Raw genomic sequence first — 24,758 nt, 5'->3', positions numbered from 1 at the left:
TTTACTCCGCCTCTTCTTGTCAGAAGAGATTCTAGATGTCAAATCCACCAGCGACTCTTCTACAACAAATGTGAATGAAGTAGTGAAGCAAGAACCCAACTTAAACCAATTCATCGGTTACAACGATAAGATCACCAACCCCACACTCGTTGGCCTTGACCAACAGGGCTTTATTTTCCGATTTAAATATCATGGAACAGACCTTTGCCTGAAGCTAGTATACCTATATCCATACCAACCCCATAGACAACCCTGATGTCAGGAAGGAGAATTATAGAGAGGGGTGGATTGTGGATCTGGGATCTACTGTTACCTTTCCTTTCTTTGCTTATTATGCGAACCCGCGAGAGTTCCACTTGTTTTGGATAGGTCGGGGTTACGTGGACGGGACAATTAGATTTGGCGTTATTTCAATCTAACCAAAAAGCTGTTTCCTGAGTTGACAGCCTCATCCAGCGGGACTGACAATCATAAAGACAATCCATCAACCCACGGATTCCTTTCCTCCAGCTATGCTTCAGTGTCCGGGATAGCATAGTCTAATGTGAATCACAATCCATATAGTATACCCATTGGATAGTGATCTTCGAAGCTGTCTTCATCCTTGTCACACTGGCCAGTCTTAAGGTCCACGAGTTCGGCCATTTCTTGCTTTTCTTCTGGGTTCAAAAGCTCTATACGGTCGTCAAGAGAGGTAAAAAATAACCCAGTTTTCATGGAGTCTTCTATACGTGGAGACAGGCGCTGTGACTCATCAAGTATTTGTTATTTTATTAACTCGCTTTCACGATCACTTAGAACCTTCAAAAAAAGACAAAGTCTAGGAAGATAATGAGCCAGGAAGAGGTCAAGATCACCCTCCCAGTCCTTCGGCTGCTGCAATAAGAGCCACTAAGGAGTAACCCATCTCATCTCAGCAGGGGCTGCGTATGTAAATTCCCAGTCAATAACGCCCGAGACACGAAAAGGATCGAGTTCTATTAGGACATTTGAAGGTCGGAAGTCGTCACAATATAGCCGAAACGGCCCTTGAGGATGCTCCGTGGAGAGTTTCCTTGTGATATCTAAGAATAAACAACGAGCGGTGAATTTCTTTCGACAGTCCTCCTCGTTGCTAACAGCGTCTCGTTGCTGTAATCGAAGATGGGAAAGATGCTGCATAGCAAGCGCTTCAAAGTATTCCGTGGATGACTTGAAGGTGTGCGAGGGGAAAGCTTCTTCGGGTAGGTTTGCGGACACCATCAACTCGTTCATATTCAAGGTGAGAGGTCGCCTTATGATAAAGAAGTCCCCGTCATCGTCCTTGAGGACACGATGGAATCAAATTCGTATCTAGACAGCTCAACAATAACCGCAGCCATTTCACGATAAGCCCGCTTCAAGCTCTGATCACTTATTTGCGGGTTTAGTACTGGCCTTCCTCCTGCAGAAGGATCCTTCAGAAGTAGTGATAATGGCACCCCTTCAAGAAATGACATAATGATGTAAGGACAAGCCCAGCAGATACCGTGGCCAAATACTTCCGAACAAGTATCGAAGTATTCCTGCGTATGTATCTCATTGTCGTGACCTTAGTTTAGACTTTCTCTCTGCGGAGAATAGCCCTTCCAAGGGCAGCGAAACGGATAATAATATCTGGTCCTTCATCATATCTCACCCGGTAACATATGTTAAAAGCACCACTCCCCCACAGACACGCTGGTACAGTTTTGCCAGGCCGGTGCTGCTTCGCAAGCTGCATGGACAGGATCTCTGGGTTCCGGCTTGACCATAGCTTCAACCAACCTAGACCCCTTTTGTGTTTCAGCCACAAATGACCTGTCGCTACCATGAACCAACTTTATTTGCTCCGTTTATATCGATGAGTGTAAGCTTAAAATAGACTGGAGTCAAGTGAGAAACAATGAAACCTCGAGAGCCAATTTCTTGGATTAGGAAATGTTATCCCATCATGGAATAGTTGTGGTTTCTAAGCACGAGGAAGTGAATATATATCCATGCAATCACTTCCCACTAGTCAATATTTGGTGGGCTACTCCAGATTATATATTTCCACCCCACCTCATCAAGGAAGTCCAGCTCCTGCGTTAATTATACTTGTATAAGGTCAAGACAATTATCTAACACTATATCAAATCCTTCGTCAATTGTGTTCATTTAGGACAGTATTCGCATGCAAAAGCTCCCTGGTGTATTTCTCCACAGTCACTTTGACAAGCTCTAGCATATTATCAAAGTGGCCACAAAAGCTCCTCTTCCCCCCTTCTTCTTCTACCTTTTTCGAGTATTTTTTTATAGCCTAAAATTACTGCATTAGGAGACATTGATATTCATGAGGGGAAATATTAACCCAGTTCCAAGATGACTAAGGACCCTGTACTGCACTCCAAGTTATTATAACTCTTCCATATATAACATATCCATGCACGGTATCTGAAATCAAACAGCCCGCAATCATGGAAATAAAATAGGCAGCATGACCGAGCCCATTTCATCAACCTTCTTGATCTCCATTGTTCACACAAAAATGTAATGGAGGATCACAACAGCCTCCCCTCCACCCCCCCAGCCGTAATCTTCACAGGGAGGATATTACCCTCCTCATCGAACTCCATCCGGTCTATGCAAGTCACGCGATGGTCGCGCTCGGTGTCGCCCACCGGCCGCCGGTGATACACAATGTAGTACGTTTCACCACCGTCGGGGGTGAAGACGCTGTTATGGCCGGTGCTGTCGCCGACGACGCCGTCACCTTGGAGGATCTTCCGTGGGGTGGTGCTGAAGGGGCCTGTGGGAGATGGTCCGGTGACGTAGCTGACGCCGTAGGAGGAATCGCCCCATCTGATTGTTTATTTAGTGAGTGTGATATACTAAGGAAGGGAGATGGGGAAGAGAGACTAACCCGCCTACGGAATACATAAAGTAGTATATTCCCTTACGTTTCAACACCCAGGGACCTTCGACGTAGCCCTTTGGTGTGATTTCTTTATAGTCACCCGCCAAGGAAACCATATCCGACGCGAGCGGCACGACTACGGCGTGGCTCCAGCCGCCGAAATACAACCAGACAGAGGCATCATCGTCGATAAAGACCTGCGCGTCGATGGGCTGCGCACCGTGGATAGTCTTCGGGACGAGGGGTTTGCCGATTGCGTCTTCGAAGGGCCCATCAGGGCGGCCGGTGACGGAGCGCGCGACGCCTATGCCAGCACCATCGCCGGCGGAGAAGTACATGTAGTAGGTGCTATGGGCGGCGACGACGGAGGGGGCCCAGGCGGCGCGGTTGGTGGACCAGGGGATGCGGGTGATGTTGAGGACGTGGGGGTGGCGGGTCCAAGTGAGGAGGTCGGGCGAGGAGAAGGCGTCGAGGGTGGTTTGGGCTTCGTAGACGGTGGATGTCGTGGGGTAGATCCAGTAGGTGGTGTCGAAGATGCGGGCTTCGGGGTCGGCGTACCAGCCGGGGAAGACGGGGTTGCCGGATTTGGGGTTGACTTTGACGTTGGTAGTGGGATTCATGTTACGGTTGTTGATGGTGCCAGGGCTAAAGTTGAGGTAGGGTTGGGAAAGGAGGATGGGGGAGGAGTAGACGGGGGAGAGGATGGAGAAGATGGCGATAAACGCGCGTATATACATGCTTGCTTTCCGAGTTCGTTCGACCTTGGTTCTCGACACAGTGAGAGAAGAAATGTCATTGTGGTTGAGGCTATTGCCGCGGAGCAAAAGAGGGGAAGGGAGCAGGGATTACGGTCTGCACGGACAGGGATGTTTGGAATGTCGCATATCTTCAGGCCTCGGATGGAATGCGAGATGGAATGCGAGATGGGATGCGATATAGGGCAAGATGTCTCAGCCCTAAACAACGACCGACATGGATGACCACATCGAGCCAAACAAACCCCATCATCAAGCAAATAGTATGACATAAAAAGAGCCAAACAAATCGCAGGATCAAACAGATATGATATAAAAAGAACCAAACAGACCCCAAACGACCCACTCACGGCTGGAACACGAGCCGATCGCCCTAATTCTCCCATTCCCCAAATATCATTCGTATTCCGCCTTCCAATCCCGGCTCGAACCCCAGGGAATCCCAGCCTTAACAGGGCCATTAACAACTACTTACATAAGCGTAAACAGAGCATCTTGGCGATCGCCGGACCCTGCAGACTCGGAGATGAAAATAGAAGCAGCCGCACTAGTGCTGACTAGCCCTGTCGGATAATCGATCGTCTCTCCACCACCGCTACTCTACGTCGTGAGATTGGCGATACGAGTACCCCAGAGCTCTCGTATACGCTTCAGCTGGAGCAACTATCCGTCTGCGAGGGCTGGATCACGGCGACGAGCAGCCGTCGCGGTCTGCAGTCAGCGACAAGAACGCAGGACATCGCATCGCAGATGAGGTTCCGATTCGTGGGCGAGGAAGATAGGCCTATGTATAGCGACAGCTTCCACTGGACGGAGAGGTGAATATGCGACTGGTAAAGATAGATACTATCTCGGATCCTGTCGTCTCCGTAAACGGTAGTCATAGCGAAGGGCCGGTAGTGGGGCGAGTAATAATAGCGAACACGATGAGTCCAGCGTGTAGTAGCTAGTCTCCGACGACGAATCGAGAAGCATCACGATGGACAGATCACCATCGTATTGCACGGGGCCGCTGGGTTGGGAACTTCATGTGTGTATAGAGACGTGGGTAGATAAAGGCCGCTTGTCTTGGGGCTTTTCGAGCAGTGTCAGTCTATCCATCGTTCCTTTCACCACCATCATCATCATCATCTGCCAGTATTCGCCAGTGCTGGACACAATCCTTTGTTAGACGAACACTCTCCTTCTACTGCTCCTACAACAATCTCTACTCTACTTATTCGATCCAACTACTACACAATACAAACTCACCATGGTCGGCGTCCCCCACAGCACAGGCTGCGCTTTATGCCGAGAACGCCGCATCAAGGTACCACTCCCCTTCAAACCGACTCGACAACCTTAAGAAAGACAAATACTCACTTAACAGTGCGACCAAGCAATCCCCGACTGCACCCAATGCCGACGCTACGGCCGGCCCTGCCCAGGGTACCGCAAAACCTACCGCTTCCAAGACGAGCGCCCCGGCCTCGAACGCAAGCACCGGTCATCATCGACGACGACCTCCTCCCCACGCGACCCCAGCACCGCATCTCCCCCAACCATCAACACAACACCTCCCATGCAGCGGAATCCCGCCGAGCTAGCCAACGACACCGACGATGACAGCAACAACCAACGGCTCCTCTTCGTGGAGTTCCTAGCCACTGCATTCCCGACAGGATGGGCGCACGTCGGAACCCGACTAATGGCCAACGAAGGCGAAGACGCATCTCGACTGCAAGCGCAGACAGCGCGGCTATGCGGGGGACACGGGTTCCAAGCTACAGCGACGGCGTGTCTGACGGGGATATACGTGGCGCGGGCGCGGGGCAGCGCGGGGATGGAGGGGACGAGCCGGCGACTTTATGCGCGGGCCTTGCGCGAGGTTGAGCGCGGGCTGGACTGCGCGGAGACGGCCATGTCGGGGGTGATGGTCGGGGCGGTGATGATGTTGGCTGTTTATGAGATGTATGCGCGGACGAGCGTGGATGCGTTTGTCGTGCATGTTGAGGGGGTGGAGAGGGTTATGTGTGAGCGGGGTGCGCGGGCGCATGAGCGGGGCCTGGCGCGGAGCTGTTACCTTGCTTTTCGGGGGTTGTTGGTTGCGACGGCTATTTTTGAGGGGAGGGGGTGTTTTCTTGAGGGGGAGGAGTGGGTGCGGTTGGCGAGGAGGGTGGGCGAGGAGGATAGTCGCCGGTGTGGGGGTGGTTGGGGGAGGTTTGTGATGATGTATGAGGAGGTGTTTGCGCAGGTGGTGCGCGTGCCGGGGTACTTGGAGGAGGCGAGGCGGGTGAGGTCGGAGAGTGCGGAGCGGGATTTGGTACGGCGGATGCGCGAGACAAGGGCCCAGTTGAGGGAGTTGGTAGCGGCCATGGATGGGTGGGCGGGTTCGTCGGGGAGGGACTCGGCGCCGTCGCTGCTGGTGTGGGGAGCGGGGAGTGCGGTCGCCCTGCTGGATGCCCTTCTGGGTCGGCTGCGCGTGCAGGCTGGTCCGCTGCGCTTTCGGGTGGTGACGGAGTTGGGGAGAGGGGGGGAGTCGCTGACCTGGCTGGACCGGGTTGCTTCGTCTATGGGGATGCTGGGGACGGAGATTGTCTTTTGATCATCTGGTATGATTGCATATAGATGGTTGGTTTAGATGGAGTTATTGGTTTGATCAATGCATTATGTTCACACAATGATACTAGAGAGAGTATATTTCTAATGTAAGAGAGAGTATTGCTCTACCATGTCCAACAGCATCATTGTGAGTACTATATACATATTAGTGATCAGCAAAAGTACGTATTCGAAAGCGATTATGATTAGTCTGGCCTTGGCTCAAACCACGCGAGTTAGGGTTCCAGTGCCACCTGACCTATATCTGAACTGGTAGTAATCTACATCCAACCGCATCCATCAAGCTCGAGCTGAACACACCAGAGAATAGGTACTCTCACCAGTAGTTCACACCAATGGAATAGATGGCACAGTCGGCCGACAATGCAGGCCATCCCTACCACACCCGAGTCTCCTGGGAAACTGATCGACCGTGCATTACTTGGCGACCAACAGATCGTCCTGGAAGAAGGAATCCCTAATTATCTATGGAGCGCAGGGATAGATCAGCAGGAGCTACTGCGAGACGGGATCCTAGTGTGCACATCGTCGTCCTTTTCAACGAGGACAGGATTGGACGGAAGAATACATAAGTTGGACACTATAGATAAACCTGCATGAAGCTAGAATAGTGCGATGAACTGGCACTGTCTCGGTTAGATCACAGGAGCAGTACTTGTGTCAGCTGGTTTGTGTCTCCTTTTCGACTTCTGCCCTAGCTCTTTTACTATACTAAGCTGACAATAGGGGAATATAGGGGGCTTATTCGTTGACTACGTGGTAGGATACTATGAGACGAGTTCTAACGGACATCCGAAATTACGTTGATGATATGACCCATGCAAGATGCCCCCCACGTTTCGTTTCCCCGAACAATAACACCCAAAGTGCATGGAAATAAAGTAGAATAAAATTGGGCGGGACGTGCTGTCTTTGGTGGGGTCGCTCGACATACGCGATTGTGGGTCTGGTCGCCACGATTCTCCAGGAGACAAACCAGCACGACACGGATAGGCAACAGGGGATCTGTCGGGTGGGCAGGGGTTTTGAGCGAGCTGGTGTGGAGCTAATGGAGGGTTGGAAAATAGAAGATCTTAGAATATGGATGGTACAGCCAGTGGTGGTCGTGACGTTGGTAGCTCCAGATAGTGCATCCTATACTACACCAGGACGACCTGCGCCCGAAACAGGGTTCGCTAAACGGCGAAGACGGGAGGATAGACTGGTGATCTTTCATAGTTAACAGATGGCAATGTAGACACTAGACAGGGTGGGTATTAGTGCTGCTGATCGACTGGAGACCCAGGAGGTCGGAGACCCTGAGCATGTGAATTACCAACATCTCCACCAGGGCGCGACGGTATCCCCGACGTCATCTATGCTCAGTTCTACTACGACCCAGCCAGACCAACCCGCCAGAAGTACAGGCCCTATCCCCTCACCGGTTAGTCACCCCTATTCCTGTCTCGTGTGCCGCAGGATCCTGACTAGCCCCAAAAATAAAACAAACTTAACTTAGTAGCTAACCTAGCCCGACACCATGATTATTGCGCGATTCCTGTAGCACCCTCCCATTCCTCCGATATAGTAGCAAGAATACGGTCGCAATACATAATAACGCAAATACCATGCTCCGTCCTCAATGCATCGGCAGAGAAGAACAACCATCTACCGAGAGAAGTGGGGGTGGACCCCATTGGGGGGATTAACAACCGGACCTGCGAGACTGGGTCTACGTTCTCCCCCAGAGTGGGGCGGGGAAGTGGAGACCGGAAGTGGAGTCCGGGGGAGCGGAGTGTTTTAGTCGCTTTGGCGCGGAGATGGAGGGGTGGGATTCCGCTGTGCTGTACTACTGCTCACCACTGAGTATGTAGACTAGTATTTCGTATGTAGTCTAGAATTAGTATGTTATCTAGTGTCAGGATTTAGCATCTAGAATCTATGAAGCTACTTCCTTTCGGAGATTCGTTTCGTGCTATGGCTGCTGATCTGTCTGTATTTATTTTCGTACCTAAGGTAGGGGTGGTATGATAACATGTGTTTATCTCAATCTAATCACAGCTAGTCACTACCTCTCCACCTCGCCTTCTCTCATGTACTCCCAGGAGGATCCACCCTGAGGCAATAGCTCTGAGTTTTATGATGCACCACAGCTGGGTACTCCACTCGGACACACACTCAGTAGTTGGTAGGTTTGGTACTGAGTACTACCGACAGTGTTGGTTCTGGGGGAGCGTTGGGATCCCGACGATAATAATGATAGTCTAAGGAGATTTCCATTCTGGGAGAGTGCAAGAAGATCAATACGGACGACAGGAGTTGGATGCTGTATAAAAAGCTGAATTTTGTCCAGCCATGCAACACGCTCTCTCGTTTCAATCTTCGATTCCCACTTCTTCTTCCATACTATACTGTTTATAATACCCTTTACTACCCTTAATACTCCCTCTCTTCCCCCTACCTACCCAACATCTACCCACCCACCTACAACCAGTAGGTCCAACCCCCAAAATGGCCGACACAACAGAAAAATACGACCTCGCCAACACAACCACAAACGGCTCCTCCCCACTCCAACAAGCACAAACCAAACCGGCCTCCGCGCCCTACGAAAACGGCCACTTCGGCCCCCTCGCGCACGTCAACACAGCCGAGTACCGCCTCCCCGCCTTCGGAGGCGAGTTCCAGCCGGGCCTGTACCGGTCGCCGAAGAACCGCAAGATCGGCAACCCCGCGCCGCTGGGTCTCTGCGCTTTCGCGCTGACGACATTCCTCCTGGGCTGTATACAGATGCAGGTGCGCGGCATTACCCAGCCGAATATCATTGTTGGGTCGGCGTTTGGGTATGGTGGGTTGGTGCAGTTGTTGGCTGGGATGTGGTATGTTCTCTTCTACCCTGTGTATAAAGAGAGACAAGAAGATGTTGGAGGCTAACACACAATAGGGAAATGGCGGCTGGAAACACCTTCGGCGCAACGGTCCTCTCCTCCTACGGTGGATTCTGGATCTCGGTCGGCATCACCTTCACCCCCGGTGGCTTTGAGGTCATGTCATCGTTAGAGAAAGTCGACGGCGGCCAGACAAACATGTTCTACGACAGTTTCGGCCTGACCATTATGGTACCCTCCCTCCCCTCCATCTCTCAGGTTTCCATCTCCTACATCCCACAACGACGCTAACAACAATGTTTCCAGGGCTGGTTCATCTTCACAACCATCATGCTCTGCTGCACCTTCAAATCAACCGTCGCGTTCTTCACGCTCTTCCTCGTCGTCGACATCGCCCTCCTACTGCTGGGTCTCGCCTACCTGCTGCGCACGTCGACGGGCATGCCGAACCCGAACCTGTCCCAAGCGGGCGGCTTCTTCGCGATCCTGGGTGCGTTCCTCGCGTGGTACAACGCCTTTGCGGGTATCGCAGACGACAGCAACAGCTTCATCCTGCCGCCTGTGGTGCACTTCCCGTGGTCGGAGAAGGGCCGTGAGGCGCGCTTGGAGAAGCAGAAGAGCGCTGTTAGCTCGGGGGCTGTATGATCAATACATAACACAACATAACGTAACATAGTAGACCGCTGGGGGAGGGGTACCTTTATTTAGGTAGTGATGCGATCCCCTACTTAATGACTGGGTTATAGAGGTGGTGGAGTGGGTGTTTGTTTGTTTGATGTACTTTACTGCGTTTCCTTTGTATATTTGTTTTGTTCCGTAATAGAATTACAGGGTCCCGGCGAGGGGAGAAGACCCCGGGGGCACCGTTGGATTTGAACGAGAATATACATCTACCTTCGATATATATGTTCATCTTCATCGACGTCGTAAACAGAGACACGGGTGAGCTTCGCTCACCCACCAAAATCATCCCCTAGTGCTTGCTATCCAGTAGCTCCATGATCCGATCCAGCTTGTCCAGCTGGTCCAACCGGCGACTGATGTTCCCCAGCTGTCGCTCGATGTTGTCCACCCGCGTTCGGAGATCCCCCTCCTGCTGACACTGGTCCGCCACCGTCCGCAGGAAGCCATCGATATTCTCGCTGAGCAGGTACGGCCGACGCGCGTCGCTGGACATCCGGCGTCGCGTCGCCTGCGGGGACCGCCCCGCCCGTTGCTCGTCCGTGGCTACCCCGGCCGTCTTGGGCCCGGCTTTCGGGCCCGCCGCGTCCCCGCCCATCCCCGACGTCGAATATGACCGTTTCGTCCCCTGGCTAGTCGGGGTGACACTGGGCCCGACAGCGGACTGGTCCGCCCCGGGCTGGGCGACGTTTTGAAGAGCACGCTCGTGCGCCTGCAGGTCGTCGAGAAACGCCGTCCACTCGTCCAGGGCGTCGCGCATACCAGGGAGACCCGGGTACTGCGCGGGGGGGAGACGTTCGCGCAACCAAACGCGGTGTTCCTCCGTGGAGGTCAGGACCTTCTTCTGGCCCGTTTGCCAGTTGAATTCGTCGCGCCCGGTCGCGGCGCGGAAATCCTGTGCCACGGTGATCCAGAAGCTCTTGTTGCCGCGAGAGCTGGTGCAGAAGCCTTTATTTTGCAGGCAGATCTCGATCAGCTGCGTATATTCGTCGGGATTCATGCGTTTGGCGCGCTTGCGTTTCGGCGTGGCTTCTGACTCCGCTCCCGCTGCGGCGGCGGCGGCCGTTACCGGCTCGGTGGGAGCCGCGGAGGAGGGGGGAGCGGCGTGGGAGAGCTGATTGTGTGGTGTGTGGTTGGCGGCGACGGCGGTGGCATTGTTGTTGTTGTTGTTGTTGTTGGTGGTGGTAGTGGAGGTGGTGGTCGCGGTGGTTGTGGCGGTGTTGGGGACCGGACTGGGTGTCGGTAAGCCCTGCTGGGGTTGGGAGTAGGGCGAGGATTTGGTGCGGGGCGTGGCGGTGGCATCGTGCAGGGACCAGGTGAATTGGCGATAGGGCGAGGAGGTGTTGGCATTGGGATTATGATGGTGATGGTGGTGGTGGTGGTGGGCGTGGTTCGGATTGGGATTCGTGGGCAGCGACGCGGTAGGTGCCCGCCGCGTCGCCGACGGCGCGTGCATGATCGGGGAGGCCTGGTTGAGAGACAGCGGGGTGGGCTGCTGGGATGGTGGTACCGGCAAGTCCGGCGTGGCCTGAGGAAGAGCGTAATAATCATCCATGATGAATAGCACGGCGGGATGAGAGATAAGGGAGTAACCCGAATGGAGACGGCGGAGAGAAAGGAGAATGAAAGAGAAGAGACAGATTGATCGAGATGATTGTTATTCCCAATCTGATCGGGCGATTTCTTGGGGCGTCTGGCGAGTCTAACCGGATGGGGTTAGCGGGCCCGCTGTCGATTGGTCGATCGGACGCGAAGATGGGATCCACTAGCCCGATAGGGTTAGATCAAGCTGACTAAGAGTGAGATTTATGTCCACTATGTCCACTTATGATCTCCATTCTCCTCTCTCAGTATCACGTATGCTATTGCTTGTCTGATTCCGTGGAATGTCTATATGTTGTTACAATAAACGGGAAATATAGACATACTTATACATATAGTGGGGCATCGCGTGCTGCCTCGACAGCTCCGTCCCCCTTGCGGCGATGGCATGTATCACTAACAGACTCTCAGGCATGGACCGACAATGGATGCCAATCCTCCCACGACTGACCAAATGATCCGGTTGTTCAAGTTGCTGTCGTGGGGATCAGTCTCGGTCTAGCTTGCATCCCTGCTCATGATCTCAAAATAACTCAGGTCTACCAATCACGATATGGCCGTGTTTCAGGCCCATCGCGCGAGTCACCGGAATAACCCGGCTGATGTAAGCGTTATGTTCGGCATAATCCCGAATAGTGCGATTTCCCCTCACCAACAAGTGGAGAATCAACGCTCAACGAGAACCATGCAGTCCGAGAAACGAAGAACCCCGGGCGGAAATCGTCGACGCAAGGTAGCGTTGGCCTGCGAGCCGTGTCGGGTACGGAAGTCTCGCTGTGGTGGTGAAAAGCCGGTGTGTGCTGCCTGTGTGCACCGGGCACTCCCGATAGACCATTGTGTCTACAAGACGCAAAATGCACGATCCGCAAGCAGTGACGAGTGAGGACATTTCGAATCTCTGTTCGAGCAATGGTTGATTGAATGTTCTAGATATGTGCGCAGCTTGCATCAGCGGATACGCGAGTTGGAGGCGAATGCTCGGCGTCAGGATTCACTGGTACCGGAGCAGTTGGGTGCTGCGGCCACAAACTATATACATCATCCACCCCATCCGCATGCCTTGGAGGAGCGTAATACCCTCGCACTCAATACCCCTGAGACGCATCGTATAGGGGATTGCTGTCTAACGTCATCGAGGGCGGAGGACACCCTCGATTTGGGTCAACCACGCCGCCAGCCCGATTCATCCCACAGCCCACTTGAGTCGCCTAGTGGGATCAGCGGGATGGGTGCTTTCACCACGGTCCATAATACCCGCGATCTCTCCAGCCAGAATGCGGAGTACTTCGGAAGCTCGTCCACTGCATCACTGATGTGTCTTCTAACTCGGGACCCCAAGCAGCACCAGGGTCGGCGTGCGTGGGCATCGCAGCGAATCCCTCCACCAGACACCAGCGGGGATTGTCGAGTCACGGGCGCTGACACATCTCCTATCCTCCCAGTAGAAGACTTCGTCCTCCCTCCTCGCGAGCTGGCGGATCACCTGCTTCATTGTTTCTGGGAAAGGGTATACTGTCTCTACCCCTTCTTCGACCGCCGTAGCTTCCAGCAAGCCTATGAGAATCTATGGATTCCCAAAAACCATCTCAAGCATCAACTCACGCATCTAAATGTTGGTCTCGGAGACCAGTGGCACTCGGGGTCTAATTCGATTGTCTTCTCCTGCGCACTAAACACAATCTTCGCCCTGGGGTGCCATTTCTCGGATATCCCATTGCAGGGACGCGAGGCCGTCACTCACGACTTCTCTCTGCGAGCAAAGCGTCATATTGGACTCTACCTCGTGGATACCCATTCGATCGGTGTGGTCCAGACACTACTCATCGTAGCTCTGCTTCTCCAAAGCGCCCCACATCCCCATCGGTGCTGGAACTCCATAGGGATAGCGTGCCGCCTGGCGCTCGGTCTAGGATTGCATGAAGAGCATCTAGAGAGCTCCAAGGATCCCCTCCAACAAGAGATTCACCGGCGAACTTGGCATGGCTGCGTTATGATGGACATGTAAGGACCCGGTTTCGTCAAGTGCCGTTCCACCAGTTCCCATCATGCTGACTGCCCCAGGACCGTCAGCATGACCTACGGCCGGCCGAGCATGACCGGTCACCTTGCCAATGTACCACTACCTGGGATGTTTGACCTCGATCTGCGCCAGGAACCGACCGGCCCGTCGTTGATTGCGTTTTATATTTGGACAATCAAGCTCTACGCAATCCTGGAGCGGATTCTCTCCGACGTCTACAAAACGTGGCGGGGGCGGAATAATGACTGTCTCACCAAGACAGGACCCGGCAGTCTGGATGTAATTATCCAGCTTGAGGATCAGCTCCTGCAATATGAGCGCAGCATTCCGTCATTTCTGAGCTGGACTTGTCCGGGGGAAGCCTCCCACGAACCCATTCTCTGCCGGCAGCGCAATGTGCTTCATTCCCGGTAGGCTGTCACATTCCGCTCGACAATAATATTATATCTATAAACCCCATTAACAATCGCCAGATTCATCTACCTCCGGCTTCTCCTCTACCGACCCATATTCACGCACCTCTGTTTCGACACCCCAAATGACGAGCTTGGCTCCAACTCCCTTCAATCATTCATCTTCTCCAAGTGCGCAACAGGCTGTATCCAGGCTGCCGTCGATTTAATCTCCCTTGTCCACGAGACCTACAGGACAGAATTAACAGATACTTGGTGGTACAATGGTTTCTGTCAGTATCTACGTGTTCCCTTTCCCCATAAATTACCCAATACCCACCAGCCAGCCAGCCAGAAACTTCTAACTCCAACCCAGACATATCCACCGCCGCCATCGTCCTCACAATGTCCCACCTGTGTCGCACCGCCCACGACGCCAAGAACCACACCAAAGACCTTGCATGGCGAAAAGCAGAGCAAGTCCTGGAGTACATGGCCTCGTTCAGCATGTCTGGCCGAAACACCCTCGGCATCCTCCGGTCTATCCGGAATCAAGTCCTCGCGAATAGAGACGGGGGGCAGCAGCAGCAGCAGCAGCAGCAACCTGTGTCGCGATCGAGCCGCGATGCTTCTCCTGAAGCTGGCTTAGGCGTGGGCCACGACAGTGCTGGTGGTGATATGGGCGGAGATGTGCCGGAGCCGGCGCAGTTCGGGCTCTGGGACGGGGGACTGCCGTCAGATGAGTTGGGGTTCTTGGGGCCGTTTGATCTGGGGGATTTCCAGGGGTGGTTTCCGCAGATGGCGTTGTAGGTATATTATACCCAGGATATTAGGTATCCTTGTGTGGGAAGGATGTTCGGCTCTTTTGATTTTAAATTATATTTTTCTTTTGTCGAGTTCTGACTCTTCGTAGATTGCCATCACCGAGATCTTGTGAGCTTTTTGGTCAATTTCAGATACTCTGCCCCGGGCCGGAGCCTGTCTTTGTTCACTTGTGGCTCGATGCCTGGTTATCGTTCATCAAGGTTATATTCATTTAGGATTGAAGGGATAGTAGCTAGGAAACATATAAGCTAGGAGAGTTATCCAAGCGCTACTTGTTATTCTCCCTTCATTGCACCCTTATCATCACGCTTCACAGGCGGTCGATCCCACCCCACCACATCCGTCCCATGAATCCAGTCCATGATACCCAGCGGACTATAATTAACCCTAAATTTCTCATGATGCAGATCATGGATCGAAGCCGGAGGCAGCTTGAGAAAATCATACCCGCTATGATCAGCAGCCGCCTGCCAGAGTTCGAAAAGCGTAAAGCCCGCCAATGACAAAAAATGTGTCCCCTTCAGCGTCAGCGGCAGGGTGACGGGGAGCACATTTGCTAGAATGTGCTCCACCGGATGGGCATACTGCGCCGCAAAGCTGATTGGCGCCGTGTACCGGTGGTGCAGTTTGTGGATGTGGGCGTAGATGCTGGGGTGATGCAGGGTGCGGTGCACGTAGTAGAAGGAGATTTCACGAGCGATCAAACCGAAGATGAAGTCGCTGATGAGCGTCGATACGGACGGAAGGGTAGGGCTCATGTCTAGGAGGCTGTGCTCGGGTCCGATCAGGAACTGCACGGTTGTTGCGTGGATGACGACGCTCATGAGCTGGTTGAGTAGGGATATCTTGATGCAGTGCCGGATTTGAGTCTTCGTTGGCTGGCGCTGGGCTCCTTGGAGCTTGTGTTTGCGCGAAAAGTGAGGACATAGACTGTCGATGAGAAGGTATATAGTTGCTGGGAAAATGAAACCGATGAGTTGAGTAACAATGGTACCGATGATCTCAATATGGCCCGGCTTGTAGTGGGCGCAAATCGAGGCCCATGTTTGCTCGATCTTGCCAATTGTTGACATTTTCTCTGCACACTGGAGCTGCAAAGGGATCTGAAGATGGTTTTGGTCGGAGTGAGGACGACTGCCACTTGTTCAATCATAACATATGGGAGGGCGCTTGGCCATATTCCGGCCTAATATACTGTATTCCCTTGGCCACTTCGGAATGGACCCGGCATGTCTCTGCCACTTCGGAATAGACCCCACGTATCAAATCCGGCTCGCACGATTCATCACGAGGATTTCTCGTGTTCTCATTCCTTCAGACTGATATGAATTCCAATTTGATTGCTCCACGGCGCAGAGAAATGTGGGAAGGCCACCGGTCCCGATCCGACGGATTTCCCACAGTAGCGGGATGATCCCGAACGGACCGAGGCAGACTTGGATAGGTATAATACTCTCCCAGACATCTCTATAAGATATCCGTATGCAGAGCCTGTCTTCGTTTGCATACATCCACCCCCAAGTCTCACAATGGCCGAGAAATCGATACCAATCCCGGCTTCCTATAGCCAGATTGCCTGCATAGGGACGGGTCTGAGTGCGATTGCCCTGGGGGCAACGCTCAAGCGATGGTATCAATTGGACGACATCACGTTCTTTGAGCGCCATACGGACTGTGGAGGTACCTGGCACATTAGCACTTACCCTGGTAAGGTTCAGCCTACTAACCACCTGCTTGAAATGGCTTTCACGTAGCTGACTGCCTTAGGATGCGCCTGTGACGTGCCGAGTGCCCTCTACAGCTTCTCATTTGCGCTGAGTCCGAGCTGGACTAAGTTGATGCCCTCATATAAAGAGATCAAAGCATATCACGACTCGGTGATGGCAGAGTACGAGCTGCGAGATAAGATGATCTTCTGTACCGAAGTCGAGGAATGTATTTGGCGAGAGGAAGTCTCACGCTGGCTGATGATCAACCGTAATGTGGTCACTGGTGAGGTGAGCTATCACGAATGTCAGGTCTTGTTCGCTGCCACGGGACAGCTGGTAGAGCCCAATCCTTGTGATATCCCTGGCGCTGCATCCTTCCAAGGTGATATCTTCCATTCTGCACGATGGAACCATGATGTCAGTTTAGAGGGGAAAAACGTGGTGGTAATTGGGAATGGATGTAAGTCCCGTCCTCTCGTGAAATAGTATAAGATACTGACTAGACTCAGGCACCGCTGCCCAGATCGTCCCTGCGATCGTTGATCGGACCAGAAGTCTAACGCAAATCGTTCGCAGCAAACACTGGATTTTCCAAGGGCCCAATTTCGAGTACCCGAAAGCGCTGCAGTGGCTATTTCGCTACGTTCCACTGACAATGAAGCTGCACCGCTTCCACATCTTTTGCATCGCTGAGAACGACTTTCGTTTGTTTCCGACAACTAACAGTGCTGCCAAACTGCGGCGGAAACGTCGAGAGAAAGTGGAGCGCTATATGCGGTCCACTGCACCCGCTAAGTATCACGAGACTCTGATTCCAGACTTTGACGTGGGCTGTAAGCGTCGAATCTTTAACGACGGGTATCTTGAGTCTCTGCACAATGACAAGCTCCACCTCATGGAGTCCAAGATATTGGAAATCCAGCCCGACGGGGTCCAAACCACGGATGGCTTTGTACCCGCGGACGTCATTGTGCTGGCAACTGGGTTCAAGACCAACACCTTCCTGCCGTACACTCGGATCCGCGGTCGTCATGGCACTGTATCCGACCACTGGGAGCGATACGATGGCCCAGCAGCATACAACTGTACTGCGATGAGTGGATTTCCCAATTTCTTCTTGTTGTTGGGCCCCAATGCCGCAACAGGACACACTTCCGCACTGATGGCATTAGAAAAGTAAGTACATCTCCCGGACGCTATATAGGATAGTGGGACTCTACACATACTGACCATAGTAGCTCCGTCAACTACGCTCTCCGGGTTCTAAAGCCTATTTTGGATGGCCAAGCGGCTTCCCTCGATGTGAAGCCAGACGCCGAAGCCAAATATGTCGAGGAAGTCCAGGAGGCGTTGCGTCACCGTGTCTGGAACACGGGATGTGCTTCTTGGTACTTGAATGAGAAAGGGTGGAATGCAATGGCGTATCCGTGGACCCAGACTCACTTTTGGTATCGCAGCCTGTTTCCAATCTGGTCTGATTGGGCTTATAAGGTGAGCCGGTGTTTTTCTTTCGATCCCAACTCGCACTCATCGCTGATCCATTGGCCCACAGCAAATCAAACGACCTTCGGTTTCTCGAGGTAGATCGATACTAGCTTTCTCACTTGCTATAGCAGTCGGGGGGGCTGCCGTTGTCTACATGCAGAATCCTCGGCTTTGGTTGCAGTTTATGCACTCAATCCAAGATTCCTGGGTTTTTACGCTCGCCCAAATGTATTGGCAAAGATGAATGGCTGCAGCCAAGCAGTGGGATCTGCTAGTAATTGGTACGATAGGCTCAAGGATCTATCATCAAGGGGTTACTCTTGTCGTGTTCTGTACAAGTTGCCGTTAGGCAAGAAACATCGAGAATATATATTGGCATCATGAATGAATCTTATGGCTGAATTGGTGCAAAAGTAAGACACCGTAAACCTTGATCCCACTCGACACCAGTCGCACTTTGAGATGGTTATCAATTGCAACTGTAACGTCGGTACTGTCTCTGTGGTAAGAATGATGCAAGAGCAGAGAAAGAGTCGGGCGATCACAGGATAAGAGGAATCGGGTGTTTTTTAGACACAGCCCTGACAGCATAGCAATTTTTATCACTTGAAACTCTCAATTACCCAATCTATCATCAGCCGTGCTGAACCTTGCGGTCCCCTTTTGGCTGCGAAATCCATCAGCGGAGCATCATGAGCTTCCTTGGCATCAATGTACCCTACAACCTCCAAGTCCGCACTGGCCTTCCTGCGCAGTACATCCACGAGCTGAACAACATGGTCACGAAAGACTTCTTGCTCCCCGCCGGTTACAAGCACTCGCTCTACCACGCTCAGCCCATCCCACCACTGTTCTGACACATCCAGCGCCATGCCCCAGCCATGACCGAGTGCTATCTCCCTGTGCCACGGACTATTGTGGACCAGAAGTTGACCCCATTCCCAGACACCCTTCGCACATAGCACATCAATAGAGAAGGGCCGATGATATGAAGGAACAGTGACGTCAAAGGACGTCAGGGGAGAGACCAAAAAGCATCCTTTGATGGTGTTTCCTGGCAGAGCAATGTGGCCATGGAAGCCAGGTTCGTCCGGTCGTCGATGATGCAGATGAGCGAGAAGAGACAGAGAAAGGTGTCCGCCGGCTGAATCGCCCCCAAATATTATCTACACTCATCAGTCGACGATAAATTATTCATGGCGAGGAAAGCCCACATCTGATGAGGAATATCCGCTGTCTACCAGCTTCTGCAGTGCCTGGACTGCCTGACTCATTTGTCGCGGGTAGGGATTGTCCGGAATCAAATCTTTTGCGGAATCAGTACACACTCTATCCTCCATTCAGGTCGGATGGATCTAACCATATTCAAGCACGCTCACACTAAGACTCACACCCGCCTGCGCTGCCTCACTCTGCAGACATGCCATCCAGTCGAGATGACCTCGAGACAAGGGCATCACATAACCACCCCCTGACAGACACCAAAGTCAGTATCGGGACACATATATCGCGGGGGCTATACCAGAGTGAAAGTGATATATACCGTGAAAAAACAAAACTACCTTGCGCCCTCCTTTTCGTAACCATAAAAGGCGAGACACCCCGTCTCTCAAAACATCAACGATGGGTGGAAATCCCTCCGCCGCACACCATTCCCTATAAGTATCGATTGTCGATGGGAGGATCGCCTGCAGTTGTGAAGGCGTAATTCGCGACATGAGAGCGCGTGCAAATCCATTCCATAAAGCGGGAGGCAAGGGATATCCTTTGCACAGTGCCCTTATGGCCGCTCGTATAGCGTTGTATAGTCCTAGGGGCAGGACGAGGAAGATGAGTCTACTTAACACCCCCAGTTTCTCCATGGTCGATGAATGAGGCATGAGGTCGTTTTCGCTTCTGGCTTGAAGCGTTCCGCAACATCAGATGCCCAAGCCGGTATTCTGGTATTGAGCAAGTGGTAGATCAACTGCTACCGAGGAATTCCATCTTGGATAGTGCCAAGTACCGAGTTAGCCTATTGTCGGAACGAGTCCGGTCACCGGCACCCACCCGAATTACCGGCTTGAGGATGTATGCCAAACAGCCTCAGTCTCTCGTTATTTCTCTGGCAGTCTATTCTGGGTCTCCAATCGTATCGGGCTGTCTCCCGGTTGGTTCATTGAGAAGGCTGTAAATTGGAACTGTGATCGGAAGCGTCAACCGGAATACTTCCGGAGTTCGTGAAGATTGAAAGAGAGCGTGAAGCAATCAACTGACAGACCTGTCGCCATACATGAAGGCCTTCTTTTTTGGGGCATTTCTCTACCATTGACCACGACAGGGTATTCTGTTTTTCCAGTTCATCTTTTCAAAATGACCACAAAAGGCATCCTTCCCCGTGAAGGCATATATATCGATCCAATCATCACCGGCCTGCGGAGAACCATCCTCCACCCACTCTTCACATTCACCTTAATGTATTCGGTGGAAACGGGATACTTAGACATCACCGCGCCATACCGGACCCCCGTACGATACCTCGCAGCTGTTAGTGCTCTCCTTTGGCTCAACGATTACTTGAGCGCCAAAAGCCGGAACAATTGGACAACAAATGATAGGCTAGATTGGGAGAAAGAGCTGGTGGTGGTGACCGGTGGTAGCAGTGGTATTGGCGCAGGGGTGGCTCAGCGCCTCGCGGCCATGGGAGCACGGGTTGTTGTTGTTGACTTTGCTCCTTTGACCTATTCTCTTGGTATGCTGACACGCACCGTGCTACGGTAAACCGCTAGCAGAGAGTACTGATCCGGGGAATATTTTACTTTATTCTTGACAGAAGAACAAGATCGCATCACCTACTATAATTGCGATCTGAGTGACGAGAAACAAGTTGCGACGCTCTGTGAGACAGTTCGATCCGAAATCGGTCATCCAACTGTATTAGGTCAGTGTTAGCGATCTAGAAAACTCACTAGGTTTAAATACTGAGATCATTGTGGGATACCCTGTAGTCAACAATGCTGGTCTTTCGCGCGGTCAGACCGTGATTGGGAGTACATACAGCGACAATAGCATCACTCTGAGAACGAACCTGTTAGCACCAATTCTCCTCACCAAGGAGTTCCTCCCGGCCATGATTCAGAGAAACCATGGGCACATTTTCAATGTGTCTTCGCTCAGTGCTTATATCCCCCGCCGGGTCTAGCAGACTACGCGGCATCGAAAGCCGGGTTGATCGCGTTCCATGAGGTAGGTAGACTGCATCGCTATGGCGCCATCTTTTCTTACTTGCTGGATATATCCAATCCGCTGATACATTTCTCTCATTATTTTGCGAAGTCTCTGTTCCAGGAGCTCAAAACCCAGAATGCACCACTAGTTCGCACGTCTCTGGCCGTGCTGAGCTTCACCAAGACTCCCCTGTTCAGGGGTGAGACAAACCAACCTCATTTTTTCATGCCCCTTCTTCATGTCGATACGGTCGTGGACGCTATCGTGGAGACACTTGACAGTGGCGCGAGCCGAACAATCTTCCTTCCTAAAACAATGGGTCTTCTTGCGGGACTTGTGAGCTTATTCTACATCGCCTGTTTCTCGTACAGTAGGACCATTGCTAACAGAACGTTTGCAGCGAGGAGCACCGGACTGGATACAGGACTTAGTCCGGAGCGGCACTAGGAAGCTCAAGGTAGATTTCAAAGGGCGACAGAAGATCGATCCAAAGACTGGAAAGCTGGTCTAACATGGGAGCCGTTCTGTCGCTGTCGGTCCTTGCCACCTGCATAGGGTTCAAACAGGCGGAGAAGTATTAGCCGCAACTAACCTACAAGAATGATCTAGCATAGTCACAGGCCTTGTCCTATATATTCATCTGACTCAATAGCAGGGGTCTTCGCCAGAGAATATAGATGGGTGATTGTTGGGCGTACCAGGTCATTACGTGACTAAACAGCAAATCTAATCCTTTTTATTGCAAACGTGGACCCTTCTGTGTATGCAGCTCTATACTCTGCCTCCATTTTCTTTTTTTTTTTTTTAATGAGACTTTATCAATTTTGTTGGAGTTCTCGTGCACTTACTCCTACTGTCGCTGTCCCACACTGAAGACTATTGATCAGATCAGCAGAAACATTGCATGGGTGACAGCTCACACACCACACAAACACAAGTTCATTGGATTCTTCAATTTGTTCAACTGATGATGACCTGGAATATCTAAGTTCTACAGGAACTGTCGATCACGCAGTTAAGCAGGGAGATGTTTAAAAACATCCCCAAGCACCATTCCCAATCGTCCTGCGTCACATAAATTGCTGGAAGGGTAAAAGCAGAGCATTATCCTTCACACTACAGTATGGTCGCTACGGGCTTTACCCCTTATATTACAGAATGGATGGAAAGGAACCTTGAGCTCGAGAAGCTCCTTCAACAGGGGGATTTCCAGCCTGTGCTTCTCCGTCACCACCTCTCTCTAATAGGGAAGAGTCGAGAGTGGCAGGATCACCCCCGGAAACACGCCTCCGACCCCAAGGTAGTCCATAGTCGGAATCCACGAGGATCCGCAAGAATCTGGTAACCCAACAATATGACTTTACAATTATTTAGGATTGTCAGAGGTAGTATATACGTGACGTAAAATCTCAACAACTATATCCTCTTATTCTAGGTCCATATCTCCAAAAATTACTCGAGATATTAACCTTCAATGTAGATCCTCGCTTATCATACTAAGATAGATATTAACGTCTTCAACTACTCCCAGTTGATTCGCGAAACAAGCAATTGGCAAAATGGTGGCTAACTTTCGGTGTTTCCTAAATAAGTGGTCAATTTGATTCCTCGTGTTTTCTTGCAATCTGGCAACTAATTCCAGCCTCTTGATAATCAGCGGAGTTATCAATTTATCAATATTTGACCTTTTTCGTCGGTCTTCCCAAGCCTACCAAGTAAATCTCTCGTTACTCTTGCTCATATCTCTAAAGATCATGGAAATTAGCCTATCTCATGAACGATATACAATTTCCATAGTTCTGATCAAAGGTTAAAAAGAGAGATTAGGTTACATATTGAATTTCTTCGAAAATATACTTAAATACAGTGATATAAGTGGGCAATAAGCCTGGAGCCCTGTGGGGACTTATACATATATGCCTGCTTATAAAAGGATAGCTTGGGGGAGCTCCTACAATCTGCGCCAATCCGGCTGAGTTCGGGGGGCAAATTCTGCAAACGGGCCCCAAAACCCGGCCGGATTGGAGGCAGCCCTAGTATAATCAGCCCTAATTCTCCCCGAAATGCAACTGTACAGTAGGTCAAATTAGTAGAGCACATCCCAAGTCGCGCCGGTAGTAACATCCACTCTCCATCATTGGCCCGTGAGGTAAATCAGACATATCGATTAATCAGTCTGGTATTATCTCAAACCAACTGGGCAAGAAAGCCAAACCCGAAAAGGGTTCGTCTTTTTCAACAGGCTGGATATGACTGATATCCCCAACATATATATAAGACAGGTCATCTCAACCACACTCACTTTGATGAGACAAGAATTCCCGAAATTTATTAATATGTTGCAACTGTCTCGGTAAAAGTACAAAACACGCGCAAACATGTCGTCCGTGTCAGATATTTTCCGAGTCATCGAACACGCAGTACCATCTCATCGCCAAAACGAGGCCCTGGTTTTGTCCGTCAAACAGTATATTCCATTGGATAACCCCAACCCTCGTTCCGACGATGTCATCATTATCGGAGCCCCCGGAAATGGGCACGTAAAGGTCAGCGACTAACTATTATCCCACGATGCACCCTTTCATACGCACACGAGGACTGAAGGATGTCTTGCAGGAGCTTTATGAACCCCTTTGGGAAGAACTGTACCTTCGCTCGAAGACAGCCGGTTTTCGGATCCGCAGCATTTGGATCGCCGATGGGACACATCAGGGCAAGAGTGGTATCCTCAACAAGGGTCGTCTTCAGGACAACCGTAAGTCGCGGCAGCCCACTAGCTGAAGCACGCTCACTAATAGTATACCGCTCCCTACCCAGTCGACTGGCTGGTTCATTCCCATGATCTGCTCCACCTCATCGACCTTAAACATGCCGGCATGCCCGGTCCGATAGTGGGGATCGGACATAGCATGGGAGGCACCCAGCTGTGCGTCTTGCCCAGAACGACTAATTTAGGATCGACATCGCTGACCATGATTGTGGGGATAGTGCATACCTATCCATTCTGCAGCCTCACCTCCTATTTTCTCTTATCCTCATCGAGCCAGGTATCGATGAGCTCTCCCCCACCTCCGTTGTGCAACAGGGAATCACCCGCTGCGCACAACTCTCGCTCAACTCTCCAGATACATGGCCTTCCATTCAAGCCGCACAAAGATTCACCACGCGGAATCCCCTCTTCCAAACGTGGGACCCCCGTGTCGTGAGACGCTGGCTGCAATACGGCCTACGCGAGGTATCACCAACCGGAACAGGGACTACACCTTCATCTCGACGCCACAATCAAGACAGCATCATCCCGGTAACACTGACGACACCACGTCATCAGGAAATGCTCGTCTACAAGCGCCCAACTAAACCTGCGGGCTCTAACCCTCTCCCTCCTAGCAACAAGCTCTCCCCATATTACCGCCCCGAGGTGCACCGCGTCCTCGCCCGTCTGCCCCACCTCCGGCCCAGCACGCTCTACCTCATTGGAGGCCAGTCCCCCTTGTGTTCGCCGCATCTACGGGGGCTTAGATTGCGCTGTACGGGGACCGGCGTTGGCGGCAGCGGGGGGCTGCTTGCGGACGGGTTCGAGAGATACATGTCCCCGGGCGTGGGCACTCACTGAGCTTGGAGGGTGTTGTGGAGTGCGCAGTTGAATCTGCAGGTTGGCTTACAGTCGAGCTTGAGCGGTGGCGTCGAGAATCTCATAATTGGGAGGGAGGGAAGGAGG

The 24,758-nt window shown here is 51.9% G+C and overlaps 9 protein-coding genes across 9 annotated transcripts; 5 read left to right on the top strand and 4 right to left on the bottom strand.

The window, feature by feature from the left end:
- Window positions 1-517: 517 nt before the first annotated feature.
- Window positions 518-1,741, bottom strand: P168DRAFT_298113 (phosphotransferase family protein; the record flags this gene model as incomplete). The annotated part of the gene is made up of 6 exons (XM_024838240.1): window positions 518-539; window positions 614-744; window positions 802-873; window positions 904-1,273; window positions 1,312-1,544; window positions 1,583-1,741. The coding sequence occupies 6 exons, from the start codon at window positions 1,739-1,741 to the stop codon at window positions 518-520; spliced, it is 987 nt and encodes a 328-aa protein (XP_024691920.1).
- A 799-nt stretch (window positions 1,742-2,540) lies between these two features.
- Window positions 2,541-3,516, bottom strand: P168DRAFT_298112 (glycoside hydrolase family 43 protein; the record flags this gene model as incomplete). Its single annotated transcript, XM_024838239.1, has 2 exons — window positions 2,541-2,841; window positions 2,903-3,516. 2 exons carry the CDS (start codon window positions 3,514-3,516, stop codon window positions 2,541-2,543), a joined length of 915 nt encoding a protein of 304 aa, XP_024691919.1.
- A 1,387-nt stretch (window positions 3,517-4,903) lies between these two features.
- Window positions 4,904-6,235, top strand: P168DRAFT_319853 (Zn(II)2Cys6 transcription factor domain-containing protein; the record flags this gene model as incomplete). Its single annotated transcript, XM_024840320.1, has 2 exons — window positions 4,904-4,960; window positions 5,021-6,235. The coding sequence occupies 2 exons, from the start codon at window positions 4,904-4,906 to the stop codon at window positions 6,233-6,235; spliced, it is 1,272 nt and encodes a 423-aa protein (XP_024691918.1).
- Window positions 6,236-8,736: 2,501 nt separating this feature from the next.
- P168DRAFT_311733 (acetate uptake transporter family protein) lies at window positions 8,737-9,764 on the top strand (the record flags this gene model as incomplete). Its single annotated transcript, XM_024839524.1, has 3 exons — window positions 8,737-9,110; window positions 9,176-9,350; window positions 9,426-9,764. The coding sequence occupies exons 1-3, from the start codon at window positions 8,743-8,745 to the stop codon at window positions 9,762-9,764; spliced, it is 882 nt and encodes a 293-aa protein (XP_024691917.1). The 5' UTR covers window positions 8,737-8,742.
- A 150-nt stretch (window positions 9,765-9,914) lies between these two features.
- P168DRAFT_291451 (uncharacterized protein) lies at window positions 9,915-11,403 on the bottom strand. Its single transcript, XM_024837412.1, has one exon. It carries the CDS (start codon window positions 11,353-11,355, stop codon window positions 10,093-10,095), a length of 1,263 nt encoding a protein of 420 aa, XP_024691916.1. The 5' UTR covers window positions 11,356-11,403; the 3' UTR covers window positions 9,915-10,092.
- Window positions 11,404-12,087: 684 nt separating this feature from the next.
- On the top strand, window positions 12,088-14,624 carry P168DRAFT_238910 (uncharacterized protein; the record flags this gene model as incomplete). The annotated part of the gene is made up of 5 exons (XM_024833639.1): window positions 12,088-12,281; window positions 12,333-13,403; window positions 13,464-13,832; window positions 13,896-14,107; window positions 14,191-14,624. The coding sequence occupies 5 exons, from the start codon at window positions 12,088-12,090 to the stop codon at window positions 14,622-14,624; spliced, it is 2,280 nt and encodes a 759-aa protein (XP_024691915.1).
- A 290-nt stretch (window positions 14,625-14,914) lies between these two features.
- On the bottom strand, window positions 14,915-15,712 carry P168DRAFT_238133 (sterol desaturase family protein; the record flags this gene model as incomplete). Its single annotated transcript, XM_024833597.1, has 1 exon — window positions 14,915-15,712. One exon carries the CDS (start codon window positions 15,710-15,712, stop codon window positions 14,915-14,917), a length of 798 nt encoding a protein of 265 aa, XP_024691914.1.
- A 456-nt stretch (window positions 15,713-16,168) lies between these two features.
- P168DRAFT_298109 (NAD(P)/FAD-dependent oxidoreductase) lies at window positions 16,169-21,551 on the top strand (the record flags this gene model as incomplete). The annotated part of the gene is made up of 6 exons (XM_024838238.1): window positions 16,169-16,346; window positions 16,407-16,808; window positions 16,858-17,524; window positions 17,587-17,839; window positions 21,149-21,376; window positions 21,441-21,551. The coding sequence occupies 6 exons, from the start codon at window positions 16,169-16,171 to the stop codon at window positions 21,549-21,551; spliced, it is 1,839 nt and encodes a 612-aa protein (XP_024691913.1).
- A 1,867-nt stretch (window positions 21,552-23,418) lies between these two features.
- P168DRAFT_298120 (uncharacterized protein) lies at window positions 23,419-24,653 on the top strand (the record flags this gene model as incomplete). The annotated part of the gene is made up of 4 exons (XM_024838241.1): window positions 23,419-23,586; window positions 23,657-23,795; window positions 23,858-23,966; window positions 24,029-24,653. The coding sequence occupies 4 exons, from the start codon at window positions 23,419-23,421 to the stop codon at window positions 24,651-24,653; spliced, it is 1,041 nt and encodes a 346-aa protein (XP_024691912.1).
- Window positions 24,654-24,758: the final 105 nt, after the last annotated feature.

Source organism: Aspergillus campestris (genome assembly GCF_002847485.1).
Source record: "Aspergillus campestris IBT 28561 chromosome Unknown P168scaffold_8, whole genome shotgun sequence".
Lineage (NCBI taxonomy): Eukaryota > Fungi > Ascomycota > Eurotiomycetes > Eurotiales > Aspergillaceae > Aspergillus > Aspergillus campestris.
This window is presented reverse-complemented; position numbering and strand designations above follow the sequence as displayed.

Coding starts and splice junctions, on each gene's coding strand:
- P168DRAFT_291451 (XM_024837412.1), bottom strand. CDS start 11,355: ATGGATGATTATTACGCTCTTCCTCAGGCCACGCCGGACTTGCCGGTA.